General features: G+C 40.0%; 2 protein-coding genes across 3 annotated transcripts in view; one reads left to right on the top strand and one right to left on the bottom strand.

Annotated features, from left to right (window-relative positions):
- cert1 (ceramide transporter 1) overlaps positions 1-13,331 on the top strand; it is a 29,218-nt gene extending 15,887 nt beyond the window's left edge. Inside the window, exons 12-17 of the mRNA XM_005722410.1 lie at positions 9,011-9,106; positions 9,341-9,473; positions 9,564-9,634; positions 9,743-9,871; positions 11,997-12,126; positions 12,704-13,331. Coding sequence (XP_005722467.1) covers positions 9,011-9,106; positions 9,341-9,473; positions 9,564-9,634; positions 9,743-9,871; positions 11,997-12,126; positions 12,704-12,831 — 687 coding nt within the window. The 3' untranslated portion in view covers positions 12,832-13,331. The remainder of the gene's footprint in view (positions 1-9,010; positions 9,107-9,340; positions 9,474-9,563; positions 9,635-9,742; positions 9,872-11,996; positions 12,127-12,703) is intronic.
- A 256-nt stretch (positions 13,332-13,587) lies between these two features.
- Positions 13,588-15,779, bottom strand: part of pip5k1bb (phosphatidylinositol-4-phosphate 5-kinase, type I, beta b) — a 32,183-nt gene continuing 29,991 nt past the window's right edge. For both annotated transcript variants that reach the window (XM_005722297.1, XM_005722298.1), the window contains exons 14-15: positions 14,943-15,066; positions 13,588-14,856 (exon numbers count right to left, since the gene is read on the bottom strand). In XM_005722297.1, the coding sequence (XP_005722354.1) occupies positions 14,854-14,856; positions 14,943-15,066 (127 nt within the window). In that variant the 3' untranslated portion in view covers positions 13,588-14,853. The remainder of the gene's footprint in view (positions 14,857-14,942; positions 15,067-15,779) is intronic.

The following is a 15,779-nucleotide window of genomic DNA, read 5'->3' as shown; positions in this document are numbered from 1 at the left end:
CTCCCACAGCCACCATTGAAAATTTCCACGTTGTGGAAAAGCTCTCTGATAATGCCATCATTGTGTACCAGACACACAAGGTATACTGAGTACATGGTGCCTTTTCATCAGTAGCATTAAACCACCTGTTTTTGATTGATTTGCCTGCTGAATTTTGTCTTTCATGTTTTAGAGAGTGTGGCCTGCCTCTCAGAGAGATGTGCTGTATCTGTCAGCCATCAGGATGATTCCACCAAGAAATGAAAACGACCCCGACACGTGGCTGGTCTGCAACTTCTCTGTGGACCACGATGATGCCCCTGTAAGATTAACCCTCTGAGGCTTGCATTGTTTTCCATCACGTGTTCATATAACCGCCCAACTCTCTGATACCATTCAGCGACTGAGTGGTGTTAAACATGCTGTTGTGCCTACACTTTGGCGCAGTGAGTGATTACATATCAGGCTCATTGAAATCTTGGTATGCTTCTGAATGATGAAACAGTCCAAATATAACACTAAGTTAGCAGTGCCAAGAGAAGTGAGGACTTTGTGAGACAGTCTCACAGTTACTGCCTCAATTCTGCTGCTATAAACACACAGTAAGTTTCCAGGATAAATTGCCATCTCGGGGAGCCATTTGCTGTCATAAACACGCTCTTTCCTGGCAAATGTTGAGATGGTTAATCTGTCTGTGCCTGCCTGCAAAACACTGGAGTACAGTATCTACAGCATTATATACTGTGGTTAGTTTTCAATGATAAGAAACTTCCATCTAAAAACAGAAAGCAAATTGGGATAATAGATTTTCACTGTTAGATTCTGAAATCAACACTTTGTGTCCGCCTATCAAATCAGCCTTAATGAGTCTCTTCTGCATATATTATGTTAGTATGCACACTAATGTAAATAGCAAGTAGATTGTTGTCAGAGAGTAATTAGGTCTGGATTTGAGCTTTAATGCATTAACTGTGTTTTTGTCAGACAAAGACTGTTTTGAGCATGTTTGTATTTGTTTACATCAAAGTACTGTGTTTAGTTCATTAAAGCTTTTACAAACATCGTGATTTTTTTTATTTTTTATTTATTTATTTTTAAACAAGACTTTTTTGGGGCGAAACAGAAGAACAGCATTAATCTTACTCACCCTGTCAGTTCATCTACAGTAAGAGTTGTGTTAGCTTGGGGGGTTGTTTGTATTTTGTTTTTGATTATTATTATTGTTGTATTTATTTGTCTATTTTAACTTTCAGCCCACAAACCGGTGTGTTCGTGCCAAAATCAATGTTGCCATGATCTGCCAAACGCTGGTCAGCCCACCAGAGGGTGACAAAGAAATAAGCAGAGGCAACATCATGTGTAAGATCAACTACATTGCCAATGGTAAGTACCTCTGAAGATCATCTAGTTTTGATCTTAGCATATGTGCCTGAGGCAAGATCAACGGCCAGCAAAACCAAACCTGTGTAGCAACAACAATCCTGCTATAATGCAACCTACTGTAAATGCCAGAGGCTCCAACCAAACCTCAAATCAGTTTTTCAGTTTTACTCAGTCTGCATGTGTCCCTACACATACAGTGGTGGGAAATAATTATTGTATTATTATTATATTATTATCATTGTAAATGTGCATTCTTGAGCAGGGGGATTTCTAGTGCTGTGAGATTTCAGTCCTTTGCAGTGTAGTGTGTTGCTGATGGTGACTGTGGTCCCAGCTGCCTTCAGATCACTAATAAGCTCCTTCAGTTTAGTTTTGGGCTGATCCATCACCTTTCGCGTGATCATCTTCACATCATAGGCATAATCTTGGAGCTCCAACCTGAGGATGACTGTTGGTGCGATTATTTAGAAATTGAGAAATGTATAACCATCAGTCACTGAGCTTCTTGCTGATGGTCTTGTAGACAATTCCAGCCTGTCTGCAGGTCTAAGATCTGGTCCTTGATACCCTCTGGCAGCTCTTTGGTCTCACCCACGGTAATGGAGAGGTTGGAATGGATTTTGTGGACAGGTGTGCTTTATACACCGAACAAGCTGCTTTCTGTAAATGACTGACTGATTGTTATCAGTGTGGGAGACAGAAATCTGTCTGGATTGTAGAGCATCAAATACTTAGGAGTCAATGACGTGCAAAATGATCTATAACATTTATGTAACATGTTTTTCTAGATTTTTTTGCTTGATATTTTGTCTCTCTCCTTCAAAATGAAACTACCATAAAAGTTAGAAATTGTTTGTTTCTTTGTAAGTAATCAAACTCAAGTTCATTATTGCCCCACTTTATATGAAAAAACACTAGGCAATAAGTGAGAAAAGCACACATGGAATGTTCCAGCTGGCACATATACATATATCAGCTGGGTTGATCCTCGGATTCAGTTTAAATGGTTCAGACAAAGAAATTATTGTTGATTTACATATAGAGACAACAAAAGGCCTTAAAAGAAAAATTATGTATCGAGTAGTTTCAGTGTATCTGGATCCAATGTGACAATCTTTAGCTTGGTAACATCTTGTGTCACAAGTTACAAATGAATATACACCTTTATCCTCATTTGAAACAATCTGATATCAGCATTTTTACACTTAGTACAGCTGCTCTGACACATGGATCACACAGTCTGGGTTTCTTTGAAATTTCAGTCCAGGCTGCCTCTTCTCTAAGAGGCTGTTACATAAAGGAGCGCTGCAGGGGGAATCTTGAGCCAGTTTATTGCCGGGGATGCTGAGCAGTTCAAAGGATGTTCATTTAATAAATCTTACATTTCCTTCTCCCACTAGAGGGCACCTCTAAACAGTTACAGCTCTCTGTGCACTGAATCACTGAGTTATTGTTAATTGTTTTATCATAAGTCAGCAGGAACACATTGGTTTTTGTTTTCATCTTTGTCTTTATTCCCTCACTCCTGTGTGGCTGCAGTAAACCCCGGAGGCTGGGCTCCAGCATCAGTACTCAGAGCCGTGGCCAAAAGAGAATATCCCAAGTTCCTCAAACGCTTCACCTCCTACGTCCAGGAGAAAACTGCTGGGAAGCCTATCCTTTTCTAAATTTAAACAGGTAACCACAGAAACACTGTTATTAGCAGCGGGATCTTCTATACTTAGTTGTATTTGTATTCTTTTGTTTTGTATCCTGACTTTATTACACTATTTGAGATATCTCCTGGTTGATGTCGTATCTGTTATTTTGAATCAGCCAGCAGATCCATACACTTACTTCAATTTATTCTTTGTATTCTTTTAATCCTGCTCATTTCAGCTTTCAGAGGTGCCAAGTTCACCTGCTGGGGAGACTGCGTTGTTGAAGTGACTGTTGAAGATCACATGACCATTCACGTGTCACCGCACCATCAGGACGTGCTGCTTGAAGATGAGACTGCTTTTGGCCCTAATGGATCAGTAGTTATCATCTTAGATTGTAACCTGTTGGTCATGGGTTCGTTTGTACGTAAGCTGAAACATTTCCTAAACAGTCTTCAAATTGTTACCGATAATTAACTTTTTGTTTTTTATTTGGTTTTTTTTGTTAGGGTTCTTTTTTTTTTGTAAATTGTTTTGTACATTTACTATGATTAAACTTTTCTTGAACTTTTGGGGGGTTTGCTCTAATCACTAGTATTACAGCTACTTGTTTTGCTGCTGCTAAAGTAACTACCATGAAAGAGGAAAGAGAACAGATACTTACAGTGAAAGCACAGATGAGGTGTGGTACACTATTTCCTCTTTCTTGCCTTTTGCTGATCCTCTTGTGACGACTCTTTGTAGTTTGATGGGGGGTCAGAGCCTAAAGCTTTGAAGTCTTTACATTTCTAGATTGTTATAAAGTAGCTTTCAGAGAACACCGTGGACACAATGTATTGTACAGATAAAACGGTAAGATTTCAAATAGATTATCAATTGTGATAAATGTGAATTGACTCTTAAATGCTTGAATTTGATGACAGAAATGGGCAGATTAGATACAACAAGAGTGATGAGGAGCACTTACTAAGTCTAATTGACTTGTGTTGGACAATATTTTCAACTATCCAGATGATGTCGTTAGTTAGATGCTAAGTTGCGGTATTTGCATGTATTTGTCAGTCAGCATGCTGTTGCTGACAGATATTTGCAAAGGACCGGCCCTAGTGTCTGGTTTGAAGATTCCTCTCTTTCTTTGAGAGCTGAATGAATACATTTTGTACCCTCTAGGTTTTCTCATCTCTATTTTCAGACCCTGGTGAGGCAGGGAAAAGAAAATCTTTCTGTTCACTCAAGAGTGTCAGATTTATAAATTACTCCTGCTGCTTTTAAGCGGAATTGTTACTAAATGTTAAATAGGATTATCATTTTATAATGTGTTCCTTATGTTCTCAGTCAGATGATTTTACATTTCAGATGCCACACTACCGTGCAGTGGTTTCCTGCACTTTGACTGATAAACTACCCCCAGTATGCCTTAGACGCCAGGAGTTCTGGCTTTCTCTACTGTTCAGCCACCAGACGTGCATTTATCAACACTGAAATCAAACTGGGTGGGGTTGGGAGGGGGAGGGTCAGCATTTCACATCATCTTACCTCAAGGTTTCAATTTCGACTGTGTTCAATGCCATCAATAGTTGGGAGTTTAGCAGTCAGTAGATCTGCATGGTTTGAAAAAAGAGATTTGAGGTTAGGAGGGATCTGGATAATTGTTTTGCCGATAATGATAAGAGCTAAATCTGAGCGGTGTCAGCTGAAGAATGCATTTAGTCTTTTTAATTTTGATATTTTTGTCAGTAATCTACACACTTTGTATATTTCTAAGTTGTACATCAGAAGTGTTATTTGCACTAAATGTATTGCAATTTGACAATGTTCTGTAAATTAAAATTAATATACAAAAAACTGTAAGTGTTTTTGGTGTTTTTGGTGTTTTATGGTTTAGTTTAGTTTTTAAGTTATTACAAACACAGACCTGGAGTCAGAAAAAATGCACTTTATTGTGTCACGAAAGATCTTGAACTTGATTAAAAGCGTTGCCATCAGTGTAGGTGTTCCACAGGGATCCATTCTTGGACCTATTTTATTAACACTTTAAGTGTGTCTGTGTATAATCTATATCTCTGTGTATATAATATTTTTGTGTTTTTTACTGTCAGCTGCATTGTATCACATCTGTGTAATTTATGTAGAGCGTTTACATTTTCACACCACCTTCCAATGTCAGGTTTACCAAAGTAGTCCTAAATTAAGTTTTGCTTGTTACAGAATTTTTTGTTTCTACAATGGTTATTCCACCAGAATATGCTTGAATATTGTTACTGCATTCCTGAACAACACTAATTTTAGTGGTTGTATGTGATACTTGATTAATTTCTGACTTCTCAGAGATGTCCAGTGGCTTCAAATGTGGGTAAAAAGCTTGAATTAAGTTCAGTTAATGTAGTCATTTTTATTTTAATCAGGTTGTTTGTTTGTTTTTTGACAGATTTCGAAAATATTCTTTTTTTTTTTCTTCTTTTTTATAAAGGGTAGTTATTTTTTAACTTTCAGCTGTAGTCTGTATTTTACTTATTCATCAGTCCTTAAACACAATCATGGCAACATTAGAAAGAATAACTACTGACATCTAGCGGTGAATACTTTACACTACATACACTTTAATGCAAGTTAGCTCCGGTGTTGGTCCGCCTGCTGAAAATGCAAATCAGATCGCATCCAAAGGAAAAGGAGACTGTAGCCTGTGTCCAGGCAGCAAGAAAAACAGGAAAAGTCAGTTCCCCGGTCCTTTCCATGATCCAACTATCCGGATAAAAGCGGCTACTGTAAACATGTTATGAAATTCAACTCCTACAGTCACTGCTCAGTAAACATGAAACAAGTGGACAGTTTGAGGTCCTGTAACACTCTCTGTTCATGTTGACACTGATTGGCCTGTGCCTTTAAAAGAGCTCCTCATGTATGTCCTGATCTCAGCTGATCTCGACAAACCAGTTCCTTCCCTCTCTCTCTCTCTCTCGCTCTCTCTCGCTCTCTCTCTGTGCGTAAAGGTAAGCCGGGAAGCATTTCCTGTGAGTTAGACTACCTGAGTCAATCAACCACAAACTTATCAGTGTTTGGTTATGTATGTGAAGTTTAACTGCGGGTGTGTGGGGTAGAGACATAGAAACAGTCACAGAGCAAACACACGAGGAGCGGGACACACCTACCCACACTTGTTCAGAGAGTAAGTTAGAAAATGAGTACCGGGACTTCGTTGCACAGTTCACCGAAGCAGTCACGGAAAAGTAAGAAGAAACAGCTGCTGAAGCAGGAGACTCAAAGATGGATCCCTGTGCAGACCTGCAGCCATCCAGTTACAGTAGGTCTCTGTGTCCTGGTTATACGACACATTCTATTTATTTTGTGTTGTCTGGAATGCCGACACCTCCCTTTATACCTGTTTGTGTTTGTGTTTGGTTCCTCTGACTTTAATAGTATTACTCTGTTGTTAGCATTACAGTTCACCGGTAGCCACACTTGATTTGTTAGTTTATCTACACAGCAATTAAAAAAACAAAGTCCAGATACTTTAGCTAGTTTGCTATAATTCCTTTCTTCTAAGTCATAGATCTGAATAATACTAATTGGACTGGGATAAACTATTGAATATAATCTAACCATTTTACTTCTTCGCTGATTAGCTGTGTATGTGGAATGGCAGCATTTCTTCGTGTAGACAAGGAGAGATAAGATCCAAACGGATTAATGGCCAAAGATACAAAGTAGAACAGAAACAGTCACGTGGAAAGGAAAGTCAAGTCCTGTGGAAAACTGAGTGCATCCCCCAATCAATAGCTTCTAGAAGTACCTTTAGCAGTAATAACCTGAAGTCCCAAAATGATTTCTGTATGACTTTATCAGCCTTTCACATCATTATAGAGGAACTTTGGTCCACGCTTCCTTACAGCGTTGCTTCAGTTCAGTGAGGTTTGCGGGCATTTGTTTATGCGCAGCTCATTCTGGACTTTGACTGAGCCATTGCAACACCTTGATTTTTCTTCTCTTTTTTCCAGTCATTCTGCTGTAGATTTGATGCTTTGCATCAGATAATTGTCAAATTGTATGCGGGTAAAGCTTTACAGTAGCTGTGGGACAAATACTTTCATATTTGACTGAAGAAGACTTTGTTATAGAGAGGAGTTCTTGGCTGGCTGTAACGTGGCCAGATCCTGTGGCTGTAAAACAAACCCCAAATCATCACACCACCACCACCACTATGTTGATGTTTTTATTGATATGCTGTGTTTGGCTTTCAACACACACAGTGCAGTTCTTCATGGACAAACATTCCCACTTTGGTCTTGCCTGTCCAAAGGTCTTATTAGTGATTTGTTCAGATAAGCTGTGCAGCCATGTTCTTCCTTTTTTGTTTAGAGAGAGACAAGAAGCTTTCTTGTGGCAACCCTTCCAAACAAGCCACACTCTTTCAGTGTTTTTGCACTGTTGTGAACTTTAACATTTAACATGCTAACCGAGGCCTTTAGACTGAAATGTAGCTCTTGGGGGACTGCATAGAGGCCTGTGCAAAACTTTCTTATGATTAAACACTCAAGCTATAATATTATATTAATTACTGTTCATTTTAGGTCAAAATTAGGCTGCCTCCTCCTTGCATCTTCACTGTTACACCTGTCTCCCTCTCATTCACACACACATATTAGGTCTTTCTTCTACTGTCTTTCATGTCTCTTCACTCCAGAGGATACCTCCACCTCCCCAGGCTCTCTTCCACCTGCTCCCTACTCTCATTATAGAACACATTGTTGTATGTGAACATCATAGTCAGAGCAAAATATTTACTATATTTTATAAATATTTTGCTCTTTTACAATGTTTTTCTTTTTTTTACTGTACTATACTGCTGAGTGACTGTCTTCTGCTCATCACATACATTTCATTGCAATGTTGACCCTGTGCTAACTTGCATATGACAAATAAAACTGAACTTAAATGAACTCATAGTCTGCAGAGACTCTTCTCTAAACTCATATATCAGTCTGTCCATCACGAGAAGGGTCTCAGAGCCCAGCAACACCACCTTGAACCCATCTGTCACCCTCCTCACTGCTGTCTCAATGTTCTCATTCATGGCCTCCATAAACCCATTTCTCATCTTAACTCATCTGCTCGTTCCCTCAGAGCCAGTCAAGGACGGTCTGGAAAGTTCAACTGCCTTCAGCTTCCTCCGGTCATGAATATTCCAGCATCGGCACACACAGATTTGCCAACAAGGTGCGAACCATATTTATGTTTGTTTGCTTTGTGCTATTCACCCTCCTCCTGTCCACCTTTGTTAAAATTTAAGGTAACAAGTTGCTGCTCTTATCTTTGTCTTATCATCCCTGTACAAATCAAAGTCTTCTTGGTGCTGATGACGCTGACATACCTGACCTTAATCTTAATCACATCATTTTGTGCTCACTTGCAATATTAAAGTACAGATTCATATGAAATGCTAGTTTTTTGGGGTTTTTTGGGGGTTTTTTGGGGTTTTTTTGGGGTCTTTTTCAGTTTTTGTAGTTTATTCCTTCTTCTTTTTAAAATCTCTCTCCGATGTACAGCTCTAAACCCACTCTCCTTCCTCGTCCTCGATCGAGCTAATCAGTCATCTGCTTCAGATAACATCCACTGATTCAGCCCTCAAGTGCTGTGTTTGGGAACGTCACGTAAACGCCTGCTAAACCACTCCCTGCAGGATTTCACAAACGTTTCCTGTGCTCCGAGGATCAGAGTCAGGTTGCGCTCAGTATATAGCACCACCTGACTATACAGGAAGTCAAAATTCTGGGAGAAATCAGGGACCGTGACGCGTTGTTGAGGTTTTGAACACACCCAAGCAATATCAAGTGTGTAATATTTATTTAGTTGGATAGTAAATTTGCTTAAGACATTTCTGGGATTCATGGCTTCTCTTATTTTTATCAACACCTCTGTTTAAAAAAAAAAAACAACTAAATACACAGGTAGAAGGTGTAACGATCGCTCAGGCATATAAATACTGTAATACTATAATATCTGACTCTTAGGTGGAGGAAACTGTGCAGAATCACATGGCTTACTCCATCCAGGAGGAGGGTGGAGGTGCCAACTGGCAACTGGTAGCAGAAGAAGGGGCGATGAAGGTGAGGACAGAAAACATGAATTATTTCTGTTGTTTGCTGTGAATATTTAAATCTCATTCACATTTTAAAATGTACTGCAGTAGTAACTTATTTGTGCTACAGTGAAAAAATACGCCGCTGAAATACACGGTGATTTAAAACTTTTAAAAGCCTGAAAAAAATCATCTTAGTTTTTAGTAACGGGTGAAGTTGTTAGTGTGTTTATAATATTCTGTCTGTGGTGCTGTGTAACAGGTATACAGGAGGGAAGTGGAGGAGAACGGCATCGTCCTGGATCCCCTCAAAGCGACACATGCTGTGAAGGGGGTAACTGGACATGAGGTCTGCCACTACTTCTGGGACACTGCAGTCCGATTGGACTGGGAGAGTAAGATCTGTGTTTTAGTCCAACATATTATTACTATTTGACTTTCCTTGTGTTATTGCCATGACCTGATGTGAACTCTCCCTCCCACAGCCACCGTTGAAAATTTCCACGTTGTGGAAAAGCTCTCTGATAATGCCATCATTGTGTACCAGACGCACAAGGTATACTGAGTGCACACTGCACAGTGAAACACAATGCACATTTCATCAGTTATATTGCACAGCCTGTTTTTGATTGATTGAATTGATCACGTGTCTCCTTTGTTTTAGACAGTGTGGCCTGTCGCTCAGAGAGATGTGCTCTTCCTGTCAGTCATCAGGATGATTCCACCGAGAAATGAAAGTGAACCCGACACATGGATCGTCTGCAACATCTCTGTGGAGCATGATGATGTACCTGTAAGATTAACCCTCAGAGGCTTCCCTTGTGTTTTTAGCGCTAGACTGTTGTGCTGTGTTCATTTAATTAATAGATGATGTTCAGGACATTGTGTGCCATTCAGTTTTTTATTTTCTGTTACTTCTTTTATTTCTTTTATTTTCTATTTTCTGCTGTGCTGAATGAATATAGCTGATATTTGCCAAAATATATATTTTTTAAATTTTAGAATAGTTGTCTCAACTCCTTAAATTAGCTTAAAATGGTTAAGCTATGCACATCTACATTTGATCTAAGGCCAAAAAATGCCCCATTGAAATTCGCTTCAATTTAAAATGTTTAGATTTGTCCACCAGATGGCGCTACTCTTCGCTATTCAAAGCATGCTGGAAAATTTCAAACTCTGTTTTCTGCAGGGGTGTGTGTGTGTGTGTGTGTGTGTGTGTGTGTGTGTGTGTGTGTGTGTGTGTGTGTGTGTGTGTGTGTGTGTGTGTGTGTGTCCAACTTAAAGTCTTCTCTTTCTTTTTTTCCCCAATTAGTAATTGTTTTGGTGAAAAAATCTGACACTGTACAAAAAATGCATGAAAATCAACAGTACGGCTAATCATTAACCCATCTCACAGCCTAACAAAAATAGTAATAATAGTCGTATAATCATAATAATACGTTTTTTTACATGTATATTTCAGGCTGAAGTAGTTTTAAAACTACAGCATATCAGCATTAGCACATCAAACCAACTGTCAGACACAGTGGTGGAGGAATGATGTTTCGGAGTCACAGGAACCTGAGCACCTTTCATGAACTCATGAAGTATTATAGAGTCAAATCTGACACTGGCAGCTAAAGCTTGGGTCACGCGACAGGACAATGATCCCGAGCACAATCATGTGAGAGGCTCATAAAGTCATACACAAGACAATTACTTCGGGTTACAGCAGAGTCCCAGTGCTAAGCACTTGAGTTAAAGGCAGCTTTACTTCTTTTTAGGTTTGTGAAGGTGAAACATCTTTCCTTTTGACATGATGACAGGGTGAGTCAAAAACTCTCAGGACCACCCCCAAGGTGACAATCAGAACAGAATCAGAACACTTTATTGATCCTTAGGAGAAATTATTTTGGTTACAGTGCTCCAGTACAAACAGTAACAAAGACAGACATTACAAAAAGTAAGAAATAGCACAATATATACATACATATAAGTTACTTATTGATAAATATCTGAATAAGAAAGAAGGGAATGTGCAAAAGGGGTGTAGCTATTGCAGTATACAGTGTGTTAAGTGGATGAGTTGTAGAGGGAGATGGCCACAGGCAGGAATGATTTCCTGTGTCGTTCAGTGGTGCTTTTTGGTAATCTTAGTCTCTTGCTGAACTTCTTCTGTGACTGACCAGCATGTCATGGAGTGGGTGGGAGGAATTATCCAACATTGCCTTTATCTTGGACAACATTCACCTCTCTAACACCACCTCAAGAGAGTCCAGCTCCATCCCCACAACATTACTGGCCTTGCGGATCAGTTTATTGAGTCTCTTACCATCAGCAACCCTCAATTTACTCCCCAAGCATACAACAGCATAGAGGATCGCACTGGCCACAACAGACTTGTAGAAAATCCCAAGCATTGTCCGGCAGATGTTGAAGGACCTCAGTCGCCTCAAAAAATAGAGGCGACTCTGGCCAATCCCAGTAGAGGTTAAATATTTGGGCCTTTATGACTGAAGAAGACTCTCTGATGAGATGTGAAAAATCTTAATGAAAGTAAAAACACGTCCAGTTGCCTTCAGCTCGAGTGCTTAAGCGTGCCATGACCTGGATGACTGAAAACAGACATAAGCACTGCTCCTGGTATAAGAACAACTCTTACATTTGAGGTTTAATACATTATGCCTGACAAAGAAAGCTGGGTAAACATACTGCTTATGCATATTTTTCTCTTCACACCTCCAAGTGCTGTAACAGTGCATCTAGTTCATGTTAGTATCAAACATCATCTTGTCAAACAAGGCCTTATTGAGTAAATGGGAGAACAATGTTAACCAAAGTCTGTCAGTCATATCAGTTACAGTGAGATATGTGTCTGTTTTGGGGGATTTAATTTGTTTTTACTCCTATTTATTTATTCATGTATTTTTCACTTTCAGCTAACAAACCGGTGTGTTCGTGCCAAACTTAATGTTGCAATGATCTGCCAAACGCTGGTTAGTCCACCAGAGGGCGACAAAGAGATCAGCAGAGACAACATCTCGTGCAGGGTCAGCTATGTTGCCAATGGTAAGTGCCTCTTAAGAGCATCTGGCTTTGATCTCAGCAGACAGCAGAACAAAGCCTCTATTTAGTCTTACAGTCCTCACATGTATCACTAGATTTTGTACACGACAGATGAGAAAAGCACACTTTGAATGTCTGAATGTTTGGTTATTCAGTCTAATGGAAGTGTTTGTTAGACCATCAAAGAAAATATAGAATTGGTTATTCATTCGTTTGAATGACTGACATGCCATTCTTTGTTTTGGCCCTTTTTTGTTTTTGTTAAATGAATTTTGTAGTTTTGACAGGAGGATGACCCGGCCTGGGGTATTACTTTGAAATTGTAGTCCAGACTGCAACTTCTGCCCCTGCAGACAAGCAGGTTATTACATAAAGCAGCGCTGCAGGATGAATAAGCCAGTTTATTGTCAGAGATGCCGAGCGAGTCGAGGGAGTTCATTTAAAAACATAAATATTAAATCACCACGTCCCGCCAGAGGGCATCCCACACAGCTGCCTGTGCAGGTTTATTATTAATAGTTTTATCATAAGTCAGCGGGAACACACTGTTTCCTGATTATATTTCTCTGTGTGACTGCAGTGAACCCCGGAGGCTGGTTTCCAGCATCAATCCTCAGACCTGTGGCCAAGAGAGAGTATCCCAAGTTCCTCAAACGCTTCAGCTCCTACGTCCAGGAGAAAACCGCTGGGAAGCCCATCCTTTTCTGAATTCAACGAGGTAACCAGGACCCCAAGCACAACTTGACTGGCAGCTACATCTTCTATAATTATAATTAATTATATTTGTATATTTTTGTTTTATTGGGTTAATTTAATTACCATACATACCATCTTTGACCTTTTAAGTTTAACTAAGTTCATGATTTTTTTTTTCTTTTTTGAGATTGGATTGATTTTATTGAAGTGAACGAGGTAAGATCTACAGAATCTGTAATTATTCAGATGCCCCTCGAGCTTTAAAACAAAAGTAGTTGTTTATGATCTTAGCTAGATCATGCTGGTCATGGGCGCTTTTGTATGTAAGCACAATTTCATGAGGTGATTTTTTTTGGGTAAATTATTTCATTATTTGTAGCTACATGAGCAGAATGCATTTAGTGATTTCAGTTTTGTCTGTATTTTAAATAGTTTGTATATTTTTAAACTGTATATGAGAAATTTTATTTGACAGTAAATGTTTTGCAATGTCCTGTAAATTAAAGTTAATATACAGCAGAACCGATCGTATTCTTTTCCTCACACTGGCGTGACAATGAAACTGGTTTCTGTGGAAAGCCGCAATAATCAGCGTTGGAACAGAATCAGGTCACGGCCGTTTCTACGTGGAGTTTACGTGTTACCACCGTGTTTGCACGCCTAGGGTTTCTGCCCATACTCTCACTAAAGACCGCCACTTCCTAAACATCCACAGCTATGACCTGCAAACGCATGACATGAAATGTTTTGAGCATTCACAGGCAGACACAGAGTTTCAATTTTTTATTTATAGGAGTCTCTTCTTTATATAAATACGCATTGTCTATACATTCAGCGATGAAAGTATATTTTCAGCAAATGGTAAAATATTGGGATTTACATAATAAATTATGGTCTCAACTGACGTGATCGTGGAGTTCAAACACTTATAGCTGGATATGATTTTGATGGAGCGGTACTGGACCGCCACCGAGTGTCTCAGAACTTGAACTTAAAGAGGACATACTTATTCAGTATCAAAGGATATCCTGAGTAAAAGCATCTTCAGTCATGACGCAAACCTCATGAAACTAGTAGTTCCACATCAAACAGAAAAAAAAATATCTACAGTGTTGCTTCATTGTCTTTGTACATGTAGTGTCAACGACAAAACAAGTGTGCATTTGAATAATAAAGATTCTTTTAAAAAGTGCATGTTCACACATCTGTGCTTCTATCAGGTAGCCCACCCGCCTAAAGCAGTGTCCTTGGAGAAATCCGTCTTACAGAAATCATAACATGGCAAAAGTGCCTCCTGCTCCGGGCTTCAGACGAGGCCTGGCCGCAGTCTTTGCTCGCTTCACGCTCCTCTCCGGGCGGCACAGTTAGGAAAAAATGCAGGCCGCTTAAACCGGATCGCACCTCGGGTTTGGCCTCGGCAGCTTCAGTATCTAGTCTGTTCACAGGAGTCTTTCCTGGTAGGTGTTGGATGCGGCTACAAAACCAACTTGTGTCCTTCGTTTGACAACGCGGCGTCCCTCCTCATTGGGGACAAAGATGCCACCATAAATTCAGTGTAAACATTTCTCATTTTAACAGCAACTAAAGCAGTCGCGAATCGTAAAAGTGTCCTTCATGTCTTTCTGAACAGCAGGGAAAGAAAAAAACCCAAACAAAACATCTAAACACATGAATGGTTTGCATCTACCGTCTCCTCAAATATGCTGAAGTTGTTTTGTAGGCCTTGAAAACAGTACACACATATAAAACCTAATGGTGCCGCGGCGTTGACGCATGTTCTGAAAGCTCAGTCTGATGTACAGCACGTGACACGGTATGTTGCATGGTTCCTCGCAGATCTCCTTCACTTTGACTTTTCGTCCAACAACCAGTGGAAATCTCAGTACTTTTTTTGATGTGTTGGCAAAGACAAGTGGTAACATGGATCTAGCAGCACTGAAAGTGAGTCAAACGCCAGCATGGCCTGTCCAGTGGGGGTGTGGCGATTGTCTTATGCTTGGCAGGAGAAAATGAATGTTTGTAAAGCTGCTCCTTTCACTGTGAAACAAAGAGAATAAGTCAGTATATCCAGCTGAAGCCTAGTCAATATTTAAACAAGAATAACCTGAAATAAATGAACCCACCAGGTAGACGTCAAGAACCGATCCGTCATCTCGATCCATGTCCACGTCCATGGTGCTCTGCTCCGACGTAAGGCAGATGGCACTGTCCTCCAGGGTGAAGGTGGAGCTGGATGCGACGTCATCCCTGAAAAACACGGTCGCACGTTAACTTGTAGACGGACCTGAGAGCTTATCGTCTGCGTCAAAGCCCCGGTTAGAGCAGGGCAGCTGTATAAACAGTGCTGGAAAAGGGATTGGAAAAAACCCCTTAACAAACGAACCGCAGATTTATTGCGGACTCTGACGTAAAGAGACAAAGAAACCTGTCTGGTGTCGGGACGTAGAGGCTCATTGTCTCAGAAACGCCAAACGGGAGGTTGAAATTGAGAGGAATTGCTGGGAGAGAGAGTCCTACAGATTTCTCAATGTGGAGTAAGAGATACAAGTGAGCTTTAAAAGAGATTTCTTCCAGGAAATTACAGACCTAAAAAGTTAACTCCTTCATTTTGGTTTCCACTGGAGGGAACTTACATCCACAGAAATTCCAATTTTCTATCCTTTCTAATAAAAACTGTAGCATATTGCACTCTGACAGAAAATATGTTCTTTTTCATGCATGTACGCATTCAACGAATGAGATCCAGCTAACGCGCAGCCCACAGATCTTGGAAATTCCTTGCAGTAGTTGAATTGGACGAGGAGGAATGGGGGGAGGGACTTATTAAAAATGGATCAAAAGCGTAATGCTGAAATAGAGTGCTATTAGACTGAATCCATACAGGAGTCAGATAAATGGATTTGAACGTAGCTCGCACATTCGTACTGCAAAATTCATCCTGCCTTTAGTTGCAGTCTCTG

Source organism: Pundamilia nyererei, unplaced genomic scaffold (genome assembly GCF_000239375.1).
Source record: "Pundamilia nyererei isolate P.nyererei 1_Seehausen unplaced genomic scaffold, PunNye1.0 scaffold00006, whole genome shotgun sequence".
NCBI lineage: Eukaryota > Metazoa > Chordata > Actinopteri > Cichliformes > Cichlidae > Pundamilia > Pundamilia nyererei.
Note: the sequence above shows the minus strand (reverse complement) of the source record. Positions and strands in the feature narration are given on the sequence as shown.